Consider the following 17670-nt stretch of genomic DNA (forward strand, 5'->3'; position numbering starts at 1 on the left):
TGTAATACTGGATATATTTAATTTTACTTATTTAATCTTATGTTTATTATTTATTTTCTGGTTTTTTTTCTTTTTTCTTAGGCTTATTATCACTGGTTTGTTCAAGTTGTCATTCATTATGTTTGTTTTCTTCCTAATTAATTCTGAAGTTTCAGAGGAGGGTCACATTTCATCAAGTCTTACATTTCTTTTCCTCCCATTCACTGTCATACTTACATATAATAACTATTACTGGCAATAAAATACTACTTTATTCTCCATCAAGATAGCCTTTCCGATCAAATATTTCATTTCACTTTTATCCCTTCCCTCTCACCCCCCACACAATCACAATACGGGCAAACTTTTAGAAGACTCTTATTCCTCCTACCATTTCCCCCACTCCCCACCATGAGACCTTGGGAATGTCTTTTACTTCCCCAACCATACAGTTTTAACTCCCACAAACAAACAACTCATAACATTTCTCTTAGGGGTGTCTGGGTGGCTCATTCAGTTAAGCATCCAACTTTTGATTTCTCCTCAGGTCATGATCTCACAGTTGTGAGATTGAGCCCTGCATTGGGCTCTGCACTGAGCACAGAGCCTTCTTAAGATTCTCTCCCTCTCCCTCTGCCCCTTCTCTGCTTGCTGTGTGTGTGTGTGTGTTTCTCTCTCTCTCAATAATAAAAAAAAACTATCTTAAATAATTTCCTTTCTATTTCAAGATTCTTTATTTAACACTTAATATTACATATTCCATAAAAGATTACTTTCAAGCTTCTAGAAAAGAAGGAAGCATCTGTTTTGACATCTCTGTATTTCTACCACCTCAGGAGCATATATGTTTCTGCCCACCTATCTTCTTCCTTCGTGCTCTTTTAGGAGTCAGAGGAATTGGAATGCCCTCATGCTGGCCTCTACTGATCTTCACCAGGGTCTTCAGGATTCTAAATGCCAAGCTTTTCCCCAGATCTATTACTTTCTAGTTCTCTTCGTGCACTCTGACACCTCTCTGGTGCTTCCCTAGTTGAGAGGGGAAAGAATCCCATGCCCATTCTTCTTCCAGGACACAACCAGAGCTGAAGGTTTGACATAGCCCTGGCAGCCTAGAGAGACCAGCAGCATTTGAATTTCAAAGGCAGACAGCTTTGAGGTGGTAGTTAAAGGGATATGAGCCATGTTCCAGTCTCCATGTTCACAGAAGCCCTTCCAAAATTTTTATTAAAGTAAATACAAAAGAGTAAGAATAACATTATAAATAAAGGAAAATGATCAACTTCAGTTTAAAAAAATTCCCTTGTCACCCAGATGTTTTAAATCTTACTAGTAGATTCCTCCTCTGCTGAGAGGAACGTGGAATATTTTAATGGAACAGAATTCCCTCCCAATTAGACGGCCTATGGCAGAGAGCCCTTTCATCTTGGGTCAGAATTTTCCCAGTAATAAGCCAGATGGGCAAAGGAAAGGATGAACAGAAAACCACAGTGACCCATGTACAAAGCCAGGCCAAAAATTGTAATCCTCTCCAAGGATCCCATCTCTTTTTCATGACAGACTTGATTACTTGTAATGACCCAGGTAAACCAGCACACATTTTCCATTTTGCCCTGACCTGTAGTTGGTATTGACGCAGAAGTTATTAGTGGCTAAGAATACTTTAAGAGACAAAGAATAAGGTCCAAAAATTCTCACCACAGAATTAGCAACATTATTGGTAACTGATACACTTTTCTGGTTATTCTTTGAGTATTTTGTAGGCACTCAAAAACAAGTTTGTTGAATTCATGAATAACTACATGTTACACCGTGTTTCCTATAACACTAGGTTATAGCTAGATTTTCTCATCAACATGGAGTATTATTTTACTGTGGGGAAAAAAGCACTTTTCAGAAACTAAATGACGGGAATTAGCCACCTTTCTTCCCTGAGCATAATATATTGGAAATATTGGAGTATTACTTGTTTCAGGAAATAATTGTGCTTATTATCATTCAAGCTGACATCTTTCTTCTTCTGCCTTCTTTTTTTTTTAATGTTTGTTTATTTTTGAGAGAGAGATGGAGAGACAGAGCATGAGGCAGGGAGGGACAGAGAGAGAGGGAACCACAGAATCCGAAGCAGGCTCCAGGCTCTGAGCTGTCAGCACAGAGCCTGATGCAGGACTCGAACTCATGAACCGTGAGATCATGACCTGTGCCAAAGTCAGCTGCTCAACCAACTGAGCCATCCAGGTGCCCCTCTTCGTCTACCTTCTTATGAAGGGTGTAGCAAAGGTTAAGTTTTAGTGTGTGTGCGCTTGTGTGTGATGTGCACGTGCGTGTGTGTGTGTGTGTGTGTGTAACCAGTTTTTATATTTTTTATATTGAGGTATAACTGACATATAACATTACATTCAGGCATAATGGTTCAATATTTGTATATATTGCAAAATGATTACCATACTAAGTCTAGTTAACATCCATCATAATATATAGTTACAAATATTTTTTGTTTTGATGAGAACTTTTAAGATCTCTCAGGGTGCCTGGGTGGCTCAGGCGATTGAGCATCCGACTCTGGATTTCAGCTCAGGTCACAATCCCAGGATATTGGGATTGAGCCCCGTATCAGGCTCCATACTGAGCTTGGAGCCTGCTTGGGATTCTCTCTCTCTCTCTCTCTCTCTCTCTCTCTCTGCCCTTCTCCCCTGCATGCTCTCTCTTTGTCTCTCTCTCTCTCAAAGGAAAAAAACGTTAAAAAAATTAAGATCTACTCTCTTAACAACTTTCAAATATTAATATTTCAGTATTAAGTATAGTCATCATACTGTGTATTACAACCCCATGACTTATTTTGTAACTAAAAGTGTGTACCTGCAAAGGTTAAATTTTCTAAAGCAAATAAATACTGCTAAGTTTTTCTGCTCTATGCAACACATTTTCTTGGTCTCATTGTCATGTTTCTATCCCATTTATTCCTTGCCTTACAGTTAAAGGCAAGGTTGATCTGGAAAAGCTGATGAATGAAGTGAAATCTTTTTCGGGTGAGTAAGACATTACTTAAACATTTTTAATTAAATTCTAACCCTATGTTATATTTTGCATAGTGTTTTCCCAATATTATATCATAAATTTATTAATGTTGATATTTTACATATTTTCATGAAGTATTTCCATTCAACTTTACTTTTCCCTTTGACTTTGAATTATCTAGCATTTGGCTACAAAAGAAAATGGTGATATTTAAGTAATAATGATATTTTTTTGTAGTTTCTGCCAGTATTATATTGATCCTAACCAGTGTTTAAATCAGAGGTTTAACAAACAGGCCACCCATGAATGGAATCCAGTCTGCAGTCAAGTTTTGTAAGATAAGGCAACACTGGCCCTACATTTCCTCACCACAATAACTGATGTATTTTCTCTTGGGACAAGGCATGTGCTAGTTTCACTCATTCCTTCTTTGTCTAGGCTCCTATAAGCTTTTGAGTTAATGACTACTGGCTTGAGTAGCCAAATATAGGTAGGCACAGAATATAGGAAGATGAATAAGTTTAGAAAATATTCTGCTTTAAATAATAATCACATGATTCAACATTAAAAAGAGAAAAACAGATTAAATATCCTAAATTACTAGCCAATTATATAACCTGATTTTCTTCTATGGTGTCTTGCCATTAGTCTTCGGAGGCCACTCTGTCTTTATGAAGAATCAAGGAATAAGTTTTGCCTCATTATTCTTAAACACTATTAGAATATATGAGAATATGAAAGTGACGATGGTATTCTTATAAGTCAGCCTTTTCATTATTTTGGATCATTCTAATGTCCTAAAATTTCCATGTGTCAACAATCCGTTTTTCTTTCAAAGGAGACAAAGTTGATGCCAATAGACTTGAAAGTGTTTTCGAAAACTTGGGGATTAAGCTCACACCTAATGAACATTTGAACTTGCTGAAGACACTGCCACTTGATGGTGAGTCTTAGGGGTGCTATTTTGGTGTTTTAGAAAGACTAGTTTTGTAGAAGTATATGAAAAATTACAAAATAAACTAAAAATGCTTGAAAACTGTTAAAAAGCTAATGCAAATACACAGAAAAATCTCACCACTTGGATTTTGATTTAAAAATCATCTGTCTAAAAATAAAAAATAAAATAAAATAAATGAACAAATAAAAAAAATAAAAATCATCTGTCTAAGCCTTTTCAGTTATAAGTTGCTATCAAAGGAAAAATTCATTACTCAGCCCTCAGGTTACTGATCAGCTGGATTTGTAAAAAAAAAAAAAAAGCATTTAAAAAAAAAGAAAAAAGAGAGAGAGGAAGGTGTCCAGTTTTCCCAGCACCAACTAATAATGTAGTTGTGTGTTTCTGCAGCATCGAATATATAGTTTATCAATAAGTGGGTAATATGGTACATTGAGAAAAGGCCATAGTTCTTAACTACACCAAAAAATTTCATAAAAAATGCTTTTAATCCTCTAACCCAAAGATAATCATTATTAATATTTTCATACATTTCCTTCTAGTGCACAGTAGATACTAGATTGATAGATAATATTTATGTGTTATTAATTTATTTATAACTGTTATGTCTTCACAATGGTAACGTGTGTATTTATCATAGAAATCTTGATAGTGTAGATAAGTGAAAATAAAACCTCTCTATTCCCAACTCAAAGTGATAGCTACTGTGAAAAATGAGATGTATATTTTACAGTTTTCCATCTTTGAATAGATGTCCTTTTTTTATTTGACAGCCTTGTGGATAAATCTTTGTAAGCATTCTGAAATCTTTTGAGATGAAATTCCTTTAAGTAGACTTACAGAATGGAAGATATTTTGTCTTCTCACTTGCCTTCCAGAATATTTATAATTTGAACTCCCACAAACAGTATTTGAGGATGTTATTGTCCCTACATTCTCAATACAGAACAACAACAGCAAAAAAGAGTATCTCAATGATTATGATTTCCAATTTACTCCTTTACCCCTGAGAGCAAACATTTTGGTATATCTATTTATCTGTTTGTAATTTGAAATGTTCCTTACCCAAAGATTTCTAAACTCGTTCTTTCTGACTCTGTTTTCAAAATACCCATTTTTTGTAGCTGATGGAGAAGTGTATAAGAAAAGGTTGATGAAGGGCATAAAGTCTCTCAAACGTGAGTAAGAAGCACTGTGAAAAGACGGAATCTGAAACCTTTAGTTGTATTGTTAAAATAGGAATCATCCTTTCCTATATAATTGTGTCTTTATTTATGTTTCTTTAGTAGATCTGCATTTTATCAGGTAAACCAAGTAGTTTCCTGCACTAATACTTGACAGAAAGTGTTAAACTGTCTGGGATCTTCCTACCTTAGCCCCAGAGAAACAAAATAAAGTACGAAGCAAAAGGTGAAGAATGAATGCTGTCAGATAAAGATTTCAATCAAAAGTAAAGGCAAATAATTTGAAAGCGCAGGCAACAAAAATACCTCTTGTTTTATAGAATATTATGTCAGTCACCTCTAGCTCTGGCTTTTCAGAATCCTAACATAAAAGTGAAAGGAAGTTTATTGTCCTATTAACTGAACAAAACTGGATTTTTGGTGTTTGCCTTGAAAATCTTAACAATAATGCTAAGAAATATGTGAAATGTTCCTTATGATAATAAAACATATGCTTGATAAAGAGGAAAAATAACACAGTAGAGTGAATGCACGGTCCCAGTTTTAGAAAGATTGTTTTACTATATTCCTTTCCTGCTCCTTACTTAGGAGGCAGTGTTGATGTCAATAAGCTGGACACTCTTTTAGAAAACATGGGAATCAGCATCACAGAAGGAGAATTCATGGATCTGATAGAAAGATTGCCAGATGATGGTGAGCACTGACATTCCCCCTGTACTTTTTAAGAGATATTTATTGTTTTCATCTTTATTGAGATGCAGTCAACATATAACATTGTGTAAGTTTAAGGTGTAAACCTGTTGATTTTATATACTTGTATATTGCAAAATGTTTATGCCATAACTAACACCCCTGTTGCATCACATAATCACCTTTCTTTTTTATGGTGAAAACATTTACGATCTACTCTCTTAGGAACTTTCAAGTATGTAAGACAGTGTTATTAACTATAATCACCATTCTGTATTATAGTCTCAGAATTTACTCACATTAGAAATGGGAGTTCGTACCTTTAACCTAACATCTCCCCATTTCCCCACCTCCTCCCTCAGCCCCTCATAACCACAATTTTACTGTTTCTGTGAGTTCAGTTTTTTTTAGATTCCACATACAAGTGATATCATATAGTATTGGTCTTTCTCTGTCCAACTTATTTCACTTAGCACAATGCCTTCAAAGTTTTTCCATGTCACAAATGGCAAGATTTCCTTTTTTCTCATGGCTGAATAATTTTCTATTGTATATAATATACCACATCTTTCTTTAATCATCTGTTGACAGAGACATATCTTGGTTATTGTGATTAATGTTTCAATGAACATGGGAGTGCAGATATCTTTTTGAAATCCTCTTTCAAAGTGGGATTTTGAATCATATGCTGTGGGATTGCTGGATTATATGGTAACTCTATTTTTCATTACTTGAGGAACCTCTGTACTGTTTTCCACAGTGGTTGCACCAATTTATATTCCCACCAACGGTGAACAAGGGTTTCCCTTTCTCCACATCTCCATCAACATTTGTTATCTCTTATCTTTTTGATGATAGCCATTCTAACAAGTGTGAGGTGATATCTCATTATGGTTTTGATTTGCATTTCCCTGATGATTAGTCATTTTGAGCACCTTTTCATGGACCTATTGGCCATTTGTGTGTGTTCTTTAAAAAGATGGCCATTCAGTTTCTTTGCCCATTTTTTCCCTGGATTTTTGGGGGTTTTGCTACTGAATGTACAAGTTCCTTATATAGTTTGAATATTAACCCCTTACCAGAAATGCAGTTTGAAAATATTTTCTCTCATTCTGTAAGTTGCCTATTCATTTCGTTGATTGTTTCTTTTTCTGGGCCGAAGCCTTTTGGTGTGATGTAGTCCCACTTAGTAATTTTTTCTTTTCTTTTTCTTTCTCTTTCTTTCTTTCTTTCTTTTTTTTTTTTTTTTTGCTTGTGCTTTTTGTGTCCTATCTAAAAAAATAATTGCCAAGACTCATGTCAAGGAGCTTTCTTCCCTATGTTTTCTTCTGGAAGTTTTACAGTTTTCAGGTCCTACATTTAAGTCTTTAATCCATTTCAAGTTCATTTTTGTGAGTGGTATAAGATTATGGCACAGTTTCATTCTTTTGCGTGTGGTTCTCCAGTTTTCCCAATACCATCATATCAGAGACTATCCTTTCCCTATTGGGTATTCTTGGCTGCCTTGTTGACAGTTGACTGTATATGTGAAGTTTTATTTCCAAGCTCTCAATTCTGTTCTCTTGGCCCATGTATCTATTTTTATGCTGTACCATACTGCTTGATGAGCCTTGTAATAATAGTTTGAAATCAAGAAGGGTAATGCCTCCAGCCTAGTTCTTCTTTCTCAGTATTGCTTTGGCTGTTCAGGGTCCTTTGTGGTTCCATATAAATTAAGGATTTTTTTGTATGTCTATGAAAAAAATACCATTGAAATTTTTATAGGAATTGGATTGAATCTATAAATGACTTTTGGTAGTATAGACATTTTAACAATATTAATTTTTCTGACCCACGAATATGAGATATATTTCCATTTGCTTGTGTCTTCTTCGATTTCTTTCATCCATGTTTTGTAGTTTTCATTATATAGATCTTCCACCTCCTTATTTAAATTTATTCCAAAGGGGCGCCTGGGTGACTCAGTCAGTTAAGTGTCGAACTCCCAATCTCAGTTCAGGTCTTGATCTCCGGGATGTGAGTTCAGACCCCACATTGGGCTCCGCACTGGTTGTGAAGCCTATTTGTAGATAGATAGATAGATAGATAGATAGATAGACAGACAGATACATACATACATACACACATTTATTCCCAAATACCGTGTTTTTTTTATGCTATTGTGAGTGGTATTGTTTTCTTTATATCTTTTTCAGATATTTCATTGTTAGTGTATAGAAATGCAACTGATTTCGTTATGCTGATTTTGTATCCTGCAACTTTACTAAATTCATCGATTAGTTCTACCAGTTTTTTGGTGGAGTCTTCAGGACTTTCTATATATAAGACGATATAATCTGCAAACAAAGACAATTATGCTTCTTCCTTTCCTATTTGGATGCTTTTTCTTCCCCTAGACTGATTGCTCTAGAATAGACTTCCAGTATTGTGTTGAGTAGAGGTGGTGAGGATGTGTACCCTTGTCTTGTTCACAAGGCTCATTTTCTTATAGGCTTTTCTTTCTCACTTCAAACCAGTGGGTTGAGTTGTTTTTTTTTTTTTTCAACTTTTTTTTTTTTTATTTTTTTATTTTTGGGACAGAGAGAGACAGAGCATGAACGGGGGAGGGGCAGAGAGAGAGGGAGACACAGAATCGGAAACAGGCTCCAGGCTCCGAGCCATCAGCCCAGAGCCTGACGCGGGGCTCGAACTCACGGACCGCGAGATCGTGACCTGGCTGAAGTCGGACGCTTAACCGACTGCGCCACCCAGGCGCCCCAGGTTGAGTTTTTTTTTAATAAAATGGAATAAAATAGTAAAGCTAGATATTGTTTCATGAGTCTTCATGATCACATGTGTGTGTGCGCACGTGCTCAGAGTTCTTAGTATGGTTTACAGGAAAAATTTTTGAAAATCACTGGCTTAAATGATAGTAATATAACAGTTCTATTTTCAGGCTCTTTCCACACTGTTCCTGTATGATTCCACTTCACCATATGTATTTAAGATTTCAAGCCTTTTGTCTCAAACCTATACTTATTTCATCCATTTCAGTTTAGGACAGTGAGGTCTTTTTATGTACCATGGCAGGGGCAAGATCTGATAATATAAAAATTTAGTTAAAGTAAGGAATAATAAAATTTATATATATATATATATATATATATATATATATATATATATACGTATACATATATATATATACGTATACATATATATATACATATACATACCTTAAATTTATATATATACATGTACACATATACATATATCCATATATATATACACATATGTATATATATATATACAAACATACCTTAAATGTTTTGTTTCCATGAAAAAATTGAGCCAATGCCATTTTAATTTAATGTAGCCATGCTCTCTTTTTTTTTTTTCAACGTTTATTTATTTTTTGGGACAGAGAGAGACAGAGCATGAACGGGGGAGGGGCAGAGAGAGAGAGGGAGACACAGAATCAGAAACATGCTCCAGGCTCTGAGTCATCAGCCCAGAGCCCGACGCGGGGCTCGAACTCACGGACCGCGAGATCGTGACCTGGCTGAAGTCGGACGCTTAACCGACTGCGCCACCCAGGCGCCCCTATAGCCATGCTCTCTTGCACAAATATACCCATTTATCATCTACACTCCCATTTTCTGTTTCTCTCTTTTCCTAAGTTTTTTTAAAATTTATTTTGAGAGAAAGCATGCATGTGTGTGCATGAGCTGGGGAGGGACAGAGAGAGAGGGAGAAGAAGACGGAGGGAGGGAGGGAGAGAGAGAGAGAAAGAGAGAGAGAGAGAGAGAGAGAGAGAGAGAGAACCCCAAGCAGGCTCCACACTGTCAGCACAGAGCCTGTTGTGGGGTTCAACCTCATGAACTGTGAAATCATAATCTGAGCTGAAACCAAGAATTGGATGCTTAACTAGCTAAGCCATCCAGGCACCCCCATTTTCAGTTTCTCTTAAATGGAGCAAAGTGCTTTTTTAAACGTTGAGCAGAATTTTCCATCAGAATCCATCTAGATCTCAATTCTTTCCCCAATTTTTTTTATAGTTCTTTATCCACACCAAATTCAACACAACTATTTTTTAGCAATTTGCCTTTACATAAACTCTCTAAAACTTTCAAATTTGTTTTTATGGTAATAACTCCCTTTTCCGTTTATAGTTCCTCAGTTTATATAATGATTAAGTTATCAATTTAATAATAAGTACAACTCTTTATAAAAAGAAGCCTGGAAACAAGTTCAACAACTCAACCCATAAGAACACAAATGTGCTGGCTTACTAAAAGTGTAGCTTACTAGATATAAAAGTTTAGCATACCATCAGCATCAGTATGAATGATGAATATAGTTCAGGCCATCAGGTTGATTAAACGGAGATCAATTAAGAGATCTCCTATATGAACAAATCCGTATTGAGACATAGATTTCCCAGTGGAAATCCAAATTCAACATATGAAAAGTAAACTATTTTCCCTGTTAAATTCATTCCTAGTTATTTTCTTATTTCTCTGCTGCTGTCATCTACCCACAATTGCCCATGAAATAAGCCACAAACTATCTTTGACTTATGTTCCCTCATTTTCCCTCCTAAATATATCCCAAAGACATATTCTCTGACTTTGCTACCCTACTGATGAATCTTCATCATCCTTCACTTACTGCTACAGAAGGCTCCCGATTGGTGTAACAGCCACTGGTCACACTGCCTTAAATTCATTCCGTACACACTAGCCTGAATGACTAACCAGAGTGAAAAGCTGACTTTGTCATTCCTCCGATTAAAACCTTTCAATGGGGGTGCCTGGGTGGCTCAGTCAGTTAAGCGTCTGGCTCAGGTCATGATCTCACAGTTCCTGAGTTCAAGCCCTGTGTCAGGCCTTGCACTGTTAGCGTGGAGTCTGCTTGGGATAGTCTCTCTCTCTGCCCCTGGCCTGCTTGCTCTCTCTCTCTCTCTCTCTCTCTCTCTCTCTCTCAAAAATAAATAAATAATAAACATTAAGAAATCTTTTAATTAAAAAAAATACTTTCAGTGAACCCCTCTTACCTTATATGCATTGAGTCTTGCAATATTCCAGACACAGTGCTAAGCGTTTTTATGATAAATTAATTTATTCATTCATGTAATAATGTCTATTGAACACCTAACACCTAGCAGTCTCTATTTTAGCCTTAGGAATACAGCCATAAACAAAACAAATTAATGTAAATTTTGTGGAGCCAAGATTTTTATCTTTTTTTTCCCCACTACTCTGTTCCCAAATCCAGGCAATCTGATGTCAATGTCTAAACTGTTGGTTCCAACCAATCTCTTTCAAATCATCTTTCCACTCCCTACATGACATTTTCCCCTCAAGCAGAATTTAAAAGCTTTAGTTTTACCACACACTCTGCTCTTCATTGATCCTTTTCCTGAAATTTTTTGTCTTTCTCCAATGATAGAAAGCAACATAATACCACAAACAATGGTTTTAAATGTATACCAGTCATGTGTTATCAGCCATTCGTAAAGAAACATGGAGCTCGAAACAGAACGAATCCAAAAGACTGAAGAGAACACTTTACCTAAGATAAACTGTATGATTCAAACAATCTTAGTGTCCCTTGCAGATAATGGAGCTATCTATCAAAATCCAAGAATTATAAATTTAAAAAAGGACAAGATATAGTGAATGGCTTTCATCTAGGCTCTACTCTAGTTCATAATCTAAGTGTTTTATGCTTTATTTTTTTTTGAGTTTGGATTTTTCAGTGTCTAAATTTTGTCTTGACTTACAGATAAAGGGAAGGTCAAACTAGATACATTGATTGAAGAATTGAGTTCTGTTTTAGGTAAGTGAAAAGTTACTTAATTCTTTACACGGTTCAAATGATATTTTCTACCATCCCTTTATTTGTTAATTTCACTATTTTAACCTTTCATTGATTAAATATTTCTACCTGCTTTGATAACCTATTTATTTTTGATAATCTGTGCTTTTGCAACAGAGGTACTAGGTCTTTACCTATGAGAAGAAATTTCAAAATTTAGGTTATAACTGAGATACTACATAATTATGTAGACATAATTATTTGAATAGGTCATCAACAACATAATTTTCTGCACAGTGATATTAGCCTTATATTATTATATGTAGTATTTTCCTCCAACATTATGAAGATGTGCCTTTTATTATAAATAAGGAACAATATATATTTTTAAGTCTGGTATTCACTCCGCATAATACAGCAAGTGACCTTAGGTCTTTGTTTTTCATCTGGCAATAGAATGTGGTACTGTCCAAATACATTTTGTTCTGTCTTTCACAATTGGTATTCTTTTGATAATGTTCTATTATAGCAACAGACTTTTCTTAATAATGTGAGAATGTTTTTATTCCTAATTCCACCGTTTGATCCTCACTCAACCAAAGCCCCAGGAGAGATTATCAGGAACTGTCCAGACCTTCACTATTGTTGATTTTCTTTGAGATGAGCGGACATCTGAATGTCAGGATAGTTTCATCCTGGTTTTGCCTCTGAATCATTTGTTTAATTATTTGTTCATACAGCAGCTACATAGAAGCATTTAAGACTCTGAAAAGCAGAACTCCAACAGCTGTGAGACAAACAAAACTAGCTGAAGGTGTTATAAGAAGGCAATGGAAGGCAGTCTAGAATCATGGTCCAGTATTTCTTAGGCCTGAAAGAAAACTAGTCCCAATAATGTCTTAAGTCTACCTTACATAATCAAGTTATCTTTTCTTAGATAAATTGGTCTATGGTATGAATCTAAGTACAATACGCACTATTAACAATGGGGCAAATCCCCCTCTAGTCAAAAGAAAATTGAAGGCAATTCTATCATTTATCCAGGGAATTTTACCTGGCTTATTGTACTGAATAATAGGGCATGGACTGTATGATATGCTAAGTCAGCCACAAATTTTTTTTATTACTGTAGATGGAATACATCATACTTAGGAATCTGTTCCACTAGATATTATTTATTTCCCCAGAAAAGCTTCTAATCTCATGGACTCTTTATAAGAAGACAAGGTCCATCAAGAGTATTGGAAAGTCATGCACAATTCATACACATAAATTGTCACTTACCCCACAGCAATTCTTTAAATTGATTTGCTAGTAAAAGGCTGAGTTATAGAGTTAGGATTGTCCTAACTGTAGCAAACTGATTGTCTCTAGTAAACCTTAAACTTTAATAAGTTATTGGTAGTACTAAGGGAGATCATGATAGGCTAAATCAGAAGTATATAATTAAGTAATGAAAAGAATAAATATGACAAAATAAGAATAAAAATACGTGAAAAGTATACAAAGCACTGACAATCAGTGTTTTCTTATTCTCATGATCTTACATGGAAGCTGTCTACTTCATGCAATTTTCCGCTTGTTCTGAGGATCTTGGATTTGGGGTCAGCAGGTGACTTATATGAACCACCTGCTTCTTGGACTCTCTAAGAACCTCAGTTTGAGGTCTTTACTGTAATTTTCCAATTCTGATAATGTCTCTTAAATATTGCCAGAAGTTTTTGTGTTCAAAAGACAGTGAAATTTCTGAATAATAGGCAAAACTTCTTGTATAATCATGAATAATTACCAAAAGAAAATATTTTGCCCTACACTTGAATAGATAAGATGGAATGCTCTAGGTAGGTAACAGGACATCTAAAAGTTTGTTAACCACTATGTGTGCTATGGATTTTTGACAAAAGAGTGTTTCAACCCATCCAGAAAATAAACATAATATTATTAGTACATATTCATAACTCAGAAGCAACTATATAAAATCCATTTGGAAATGCCCAAATGGTCCCTTAAGGTATAGTTCTAATTCAGGGCTCAAGGTTACAGATTTTCCAGAATTATTTTTATTTCAGAGGAGGCATGAATTGGTGATGTCCTCTAATATAATACAAAATATCTTAATCATTTTTTAATAATGTGGCAAATTTGGGGCACCTGATTGAGCATCTGACTCTTGATTTTGGCTCAGGTCATGATCCCAGGGTCATGGGTTTGAGGACCACATCAGGCTTCATGCCTAGCATGAAGCCTGCTTGGGATTCTCTCTCTCTCTCTCTCTCTCTCTCTCTCTCTCTCTCTCTCCCCCCCCCTCCCTCTCTCCCCCCCTCCCTCTCTCCCCCGCTCCCTCTCTCCCTCTCTCTCTCAAAATAAAATTAAAAATACAATAATGTGGGGTTTTTATTCCTACAGTGATATGTTGTTTTATGTAGGATTGTGGCAAATAATCAATTTGAAATGTATGCAAGGAGGTAAAAATCCTGGCTTTGCCAGATCTTATTGTCATGGATATTATAATCTGACCATTCCAAGTATTTCTTTACAAAATTGAAGTCAAATTTTGTAATTCTATAATGGAATCTTTGAATCTGATCCTACACATGTTTTTCTTATCTATAAGAGGTCACTCAAAAAGAACTTTAGTTTAGGGATGCCTGGGTGGCTCAGTTGGTTAAGTGTCTGACTGTTGGTTTAGGCTCAGGTCATGATCTCGTGGTTCATGAATTTTGAGCCCCATGTCCGACTCTGCCCTGACAGCACGGAACCTGCTTGGGATTCTATCTTTCTCTCTACCCCTCCCCTATTTGCATGGGTGAGCATGCTCTCTCTCAAAATAAATAAATAAACTTTAAAAAAAACCACGAACTTTAGTTTTTAAAAATGAAAAAATGAGCCACAGACGGGAAGGACATATTTGCAAAACACATATCTGATAAGGGACTTATATCCAAAATATTCAAAGAATTCTTAAAACTAAACAATAAGGGGGCACCTGGGTGACGCAGTCGGTTAAGCGTCTGACTTCAGCCAGGTCACGATCTCGCGGTCCGTGAGTTCGAGCCCTGCGTGGGGCTCTGGGCTGATGGCTCAGAGCCTGGAGCCTGTTTCCGATTCTGTGTCTCCCTCTCTCTCTGCCCCTCCCCCGTTCATGCTCTGTCTCTCTCTGTCCCCCCAAAAATAAATAAACATTGAAAAAAAAATTAAAAAACAAACAAACAAACAAAAAAAACCTAAACAATAAGAAAACAACCCTAATTAAAAAGTGAACATGGGCACCTGGGTGTCTCAGTTGGCTGAGCATCTGACTTCGCCTCAGGTCATGATCTCATGGTTTATGAGTTCAAGCCCCGCATTGGGCTCTCTGCTGTCAGCGCAGACCCTGCTTCAGATTCTCTGCCCCATCTCTCTCTGCCCTTCCCTTGCACACTCTCTCTCTCATAAATAAACAAACATTTTTTAAAAAGTGAACAGAAGATCTGAATATTCACCTCACCCAGGAAGATATACAGATGGCAAAGAAGGATATGAAAAGATGGTCAACATCATATGTCATTAGGGAATTGCAAATGAAAACAATGAGAGAATGCTACGTACCTATTAGAATGGCTAACAAAAGGAACTCTTATTCATGGTTGGTGGAATGCAAAATGGTAGAGTCACTCTGGAAGACAGTTGGGCAATTTCTTACAAAGCTAAACTTAATCGGTATTACCATAAGATCCAACAGTTGCAAATTAGGTATTTACCCAAATGAGCTGAAAGCATGTCTACACAAAAACCGCACACAAATGCTTATAGTAGCTTTATTCATAATTGCTGAAACTTGGACGCAAATAAGATGACCTTCAATTAAAGAATGAATAAGCAAATGGTGGTACCTTCACATAATGAAATATTATTCAGTTATAAAAGGAAATGAGCTATCAATCTATGGGAAGACATGAAGGAATCTTAAATGCATACTGCTAAGTGGAAGAAGCCAGTCTGAAAAGGCTACATACATATTGTGTTATTCCAACATATTACATTCTGGAAAAGGGAAAGCTGTAGAGACAGTTAAAAGATCAGTGGTTTCCAGGAGTTTACGGGGGGTGGCATAGGAAGGAGTGATGGCCACGAGAGTCACAAGGGAATTTTGGTTCAGTGAAACTATTCTGTATGTTACTGTACTCGTAAATACGTGACATATTGCACTTGTCAAAACCCATAGAACTGTATGATGCAAAGGGTAAACACAAAGGATATAGCTGGATCAGTAAGAGAAAAACATGTAGGCAGCTTCTAGAAGAATCTATGTGAAGGCTTCCTATGCTCTCCTTCTTATGAAGGGTCACACATAACATACTTTCCCTCCAGCAGCAAAAATGCAGTTTCACGTGTGTGCCCAGGGAAGCCCATTAGGCCCTCAGTGCCCAAGGTGTTTTATTGGAGGCTTGTCACATAGGCACTCTCTGCCTAACAACTCTCAATATACCAGACTCCCAGAAGAAAAACAAATATTCACCATGAATCGCATTGTTTGCACAAGTCTAGGCACAGTGACTTAGGCTTATCAGTTGATATTGGAGGGAACATTCTGAAATCCGAGTTCCCGTATGCCAGCCAAGTGCCACCTGGCAAGCAGGCTCTTGTAAAGATCGCAGACTTAGGTTTGCTGTGTTAACTCTTTTCTGCACAGTCTATTTAATAAGACGATCTGCTACAGCATTCTCTCTAGTCATTATATCATCTGTTTTACTGTGGACTTCTACCTTTATGATAGCAATTTCTTTGAGCAGCATCAAAGCACCAAGTAATAATTACTACAAAAGTATGTCACCTATCCTTTAGTTTTACCAGTTTGAAATCTCTAGAAAGGGCAATGTTCAGTCACTTGAACCAATATTATATCTGTTAAGGACTTGGATCTTTCAAGAGAAACTAAACTAATTATTGCATATTTAGCCTACTGTGTCCCTTTTCACTTTGAAGACAAGACCCACCAACAAATAATATTAAATCAGAGTGTGGTACTGAAGTTTCCAAATGATCTGTTTAGGATATGGACCCTTCTTGAACTACAGAAATTGTAATTACAGAAGTAGAATTCTTCTCCACCGGTGAAGGAAATAGAGTCACTGGATTGAGAGTGATATGATAGTAATCATATCTCCACCATGGATAGTAATATGGGGAGAAAGTAGCAATAGTCCATTATTAGTAACCAACTAGTCAAAACAATATTGGATACTTTCAGGTAGCAGTAGAGATTATAATTGTATATAGTGCTGTCAGATTTAAATATGATCTTAATGTGAGATCTGAAGATGTTTTGACTAACTTTAGAAACGGCTGTTTCTCTGAAGCAAGGAGGATATAGCCAAGGCTACTGAATTAAGGGATAATCTATAATAAGCAATGGTCTTTGTGTATTGATGTGCTATGTTAATGCTCCTGAAGTGTCGCCTGACCTCATGCACTGATAATCTAGAATGAATCAATCTGACTCTTGTCTTGAAGGGTACTCTCTTTCTCAAAACAAAAATTTCACATAAAGAGCAGTTTATAGTTTAAAATTATTATTAAACATACAAAGAAACAAGTCACCATGAGTAAGACCCCCATAATGAACAACATTTAGCCGATGAGCAGAGATTGTAGATTTTGTTTTTTTTATTTTTATTTTTTAATGTTTATTTATTTTTGAGACAGAGAGAGAAAGAGAGCATGAACGGGGGAGGGTCAGAGAGAGGAAGACACAGAATCTGAAGCAGGCTCCAGGCTCCGAGCTGTCAGCACAGAGCCTGATGCAGGGCTCGAACCCACGGACTGCGAGATCATGACCTGAGCCAAAGTCGGACGCTCAACCGACTGAGCCACCCAGGTGCCCCGAGATTTTAGATTTTGGAATTATCAGACCAAAAATTATTAAATAAGCATGCTTAATATAGTTTAATAATCAAAAGAGAGGCTGGAACACATAAGGAAAGAGCAAGCAATTTGGTAAAGAACCAAAAAGACTTTTGAGAGGTGAAAATAGTAAAAATTTAAAACATTTGTCCGTTTCTTCCAGATTGT

General features: G+C 36.3%; 2 protein-coding genes across 6 annotated transcripts in view; both read left to right on the forward strand.

The window, feature by feature from the left end:
• LOC124512839 (leucine-rich repeat-containing protein 37A3-like) overlaps window positions 1-17670 on the forward strand; it is a 340529-nt gene that overhangs the window by 280463 nt on the left and 42396 nt on the right. The window lies entirely within an intron of this gene.
• LOC124513569 (tRNA modification GTPase MnmE-like) overlaps window positions 1-17670 on the forward strand; it is a 78851-nt gene that overhangs the window by 31265 nt on the left and 29916 nt on the right. For all 5 annotated transcript variants that reach the window (XM_047081697.1, XM_047081698.1, XM_047081699.1 and 2 more), the window contains 5 exons: window positions 2952-3005; window positions 3833-3937; window positions 5074-5127; window positions 5722-5826; window positions 11587-11640. In XM_047081697.1, coding sequence (XP_046937653.1) covers window positions 2952-3005; window positions 3833-3937; window positions 5074-5127; window positions 5722-5826; window positions 11587-11640 — 372 coding nt within the window. The remainder of the gene's footprint in view (window positions 1-2951; window positions 3006-3832; window positions 3938-5073; window positions 5128-5721; window positions 5827-11586; window positions 11641-17670) is intronic.

Source organism: Lynx rufus, unplaced genomic scaffold (assembly GCF_022079265.1).
Source record: "Lynx rufus isolate CCGP_SWC_20201006 ecotype Redwood Valley unplaced genomic scaffold, mLynRuf1.p SCAF_18, whole genome shotgun sequence".
Classification (NCBI taxonomy): Eukaryota; Metazoa; Chordata; class Mammalia; order Carnivora; family Felidae; genus Lynx; species Lynx rufus.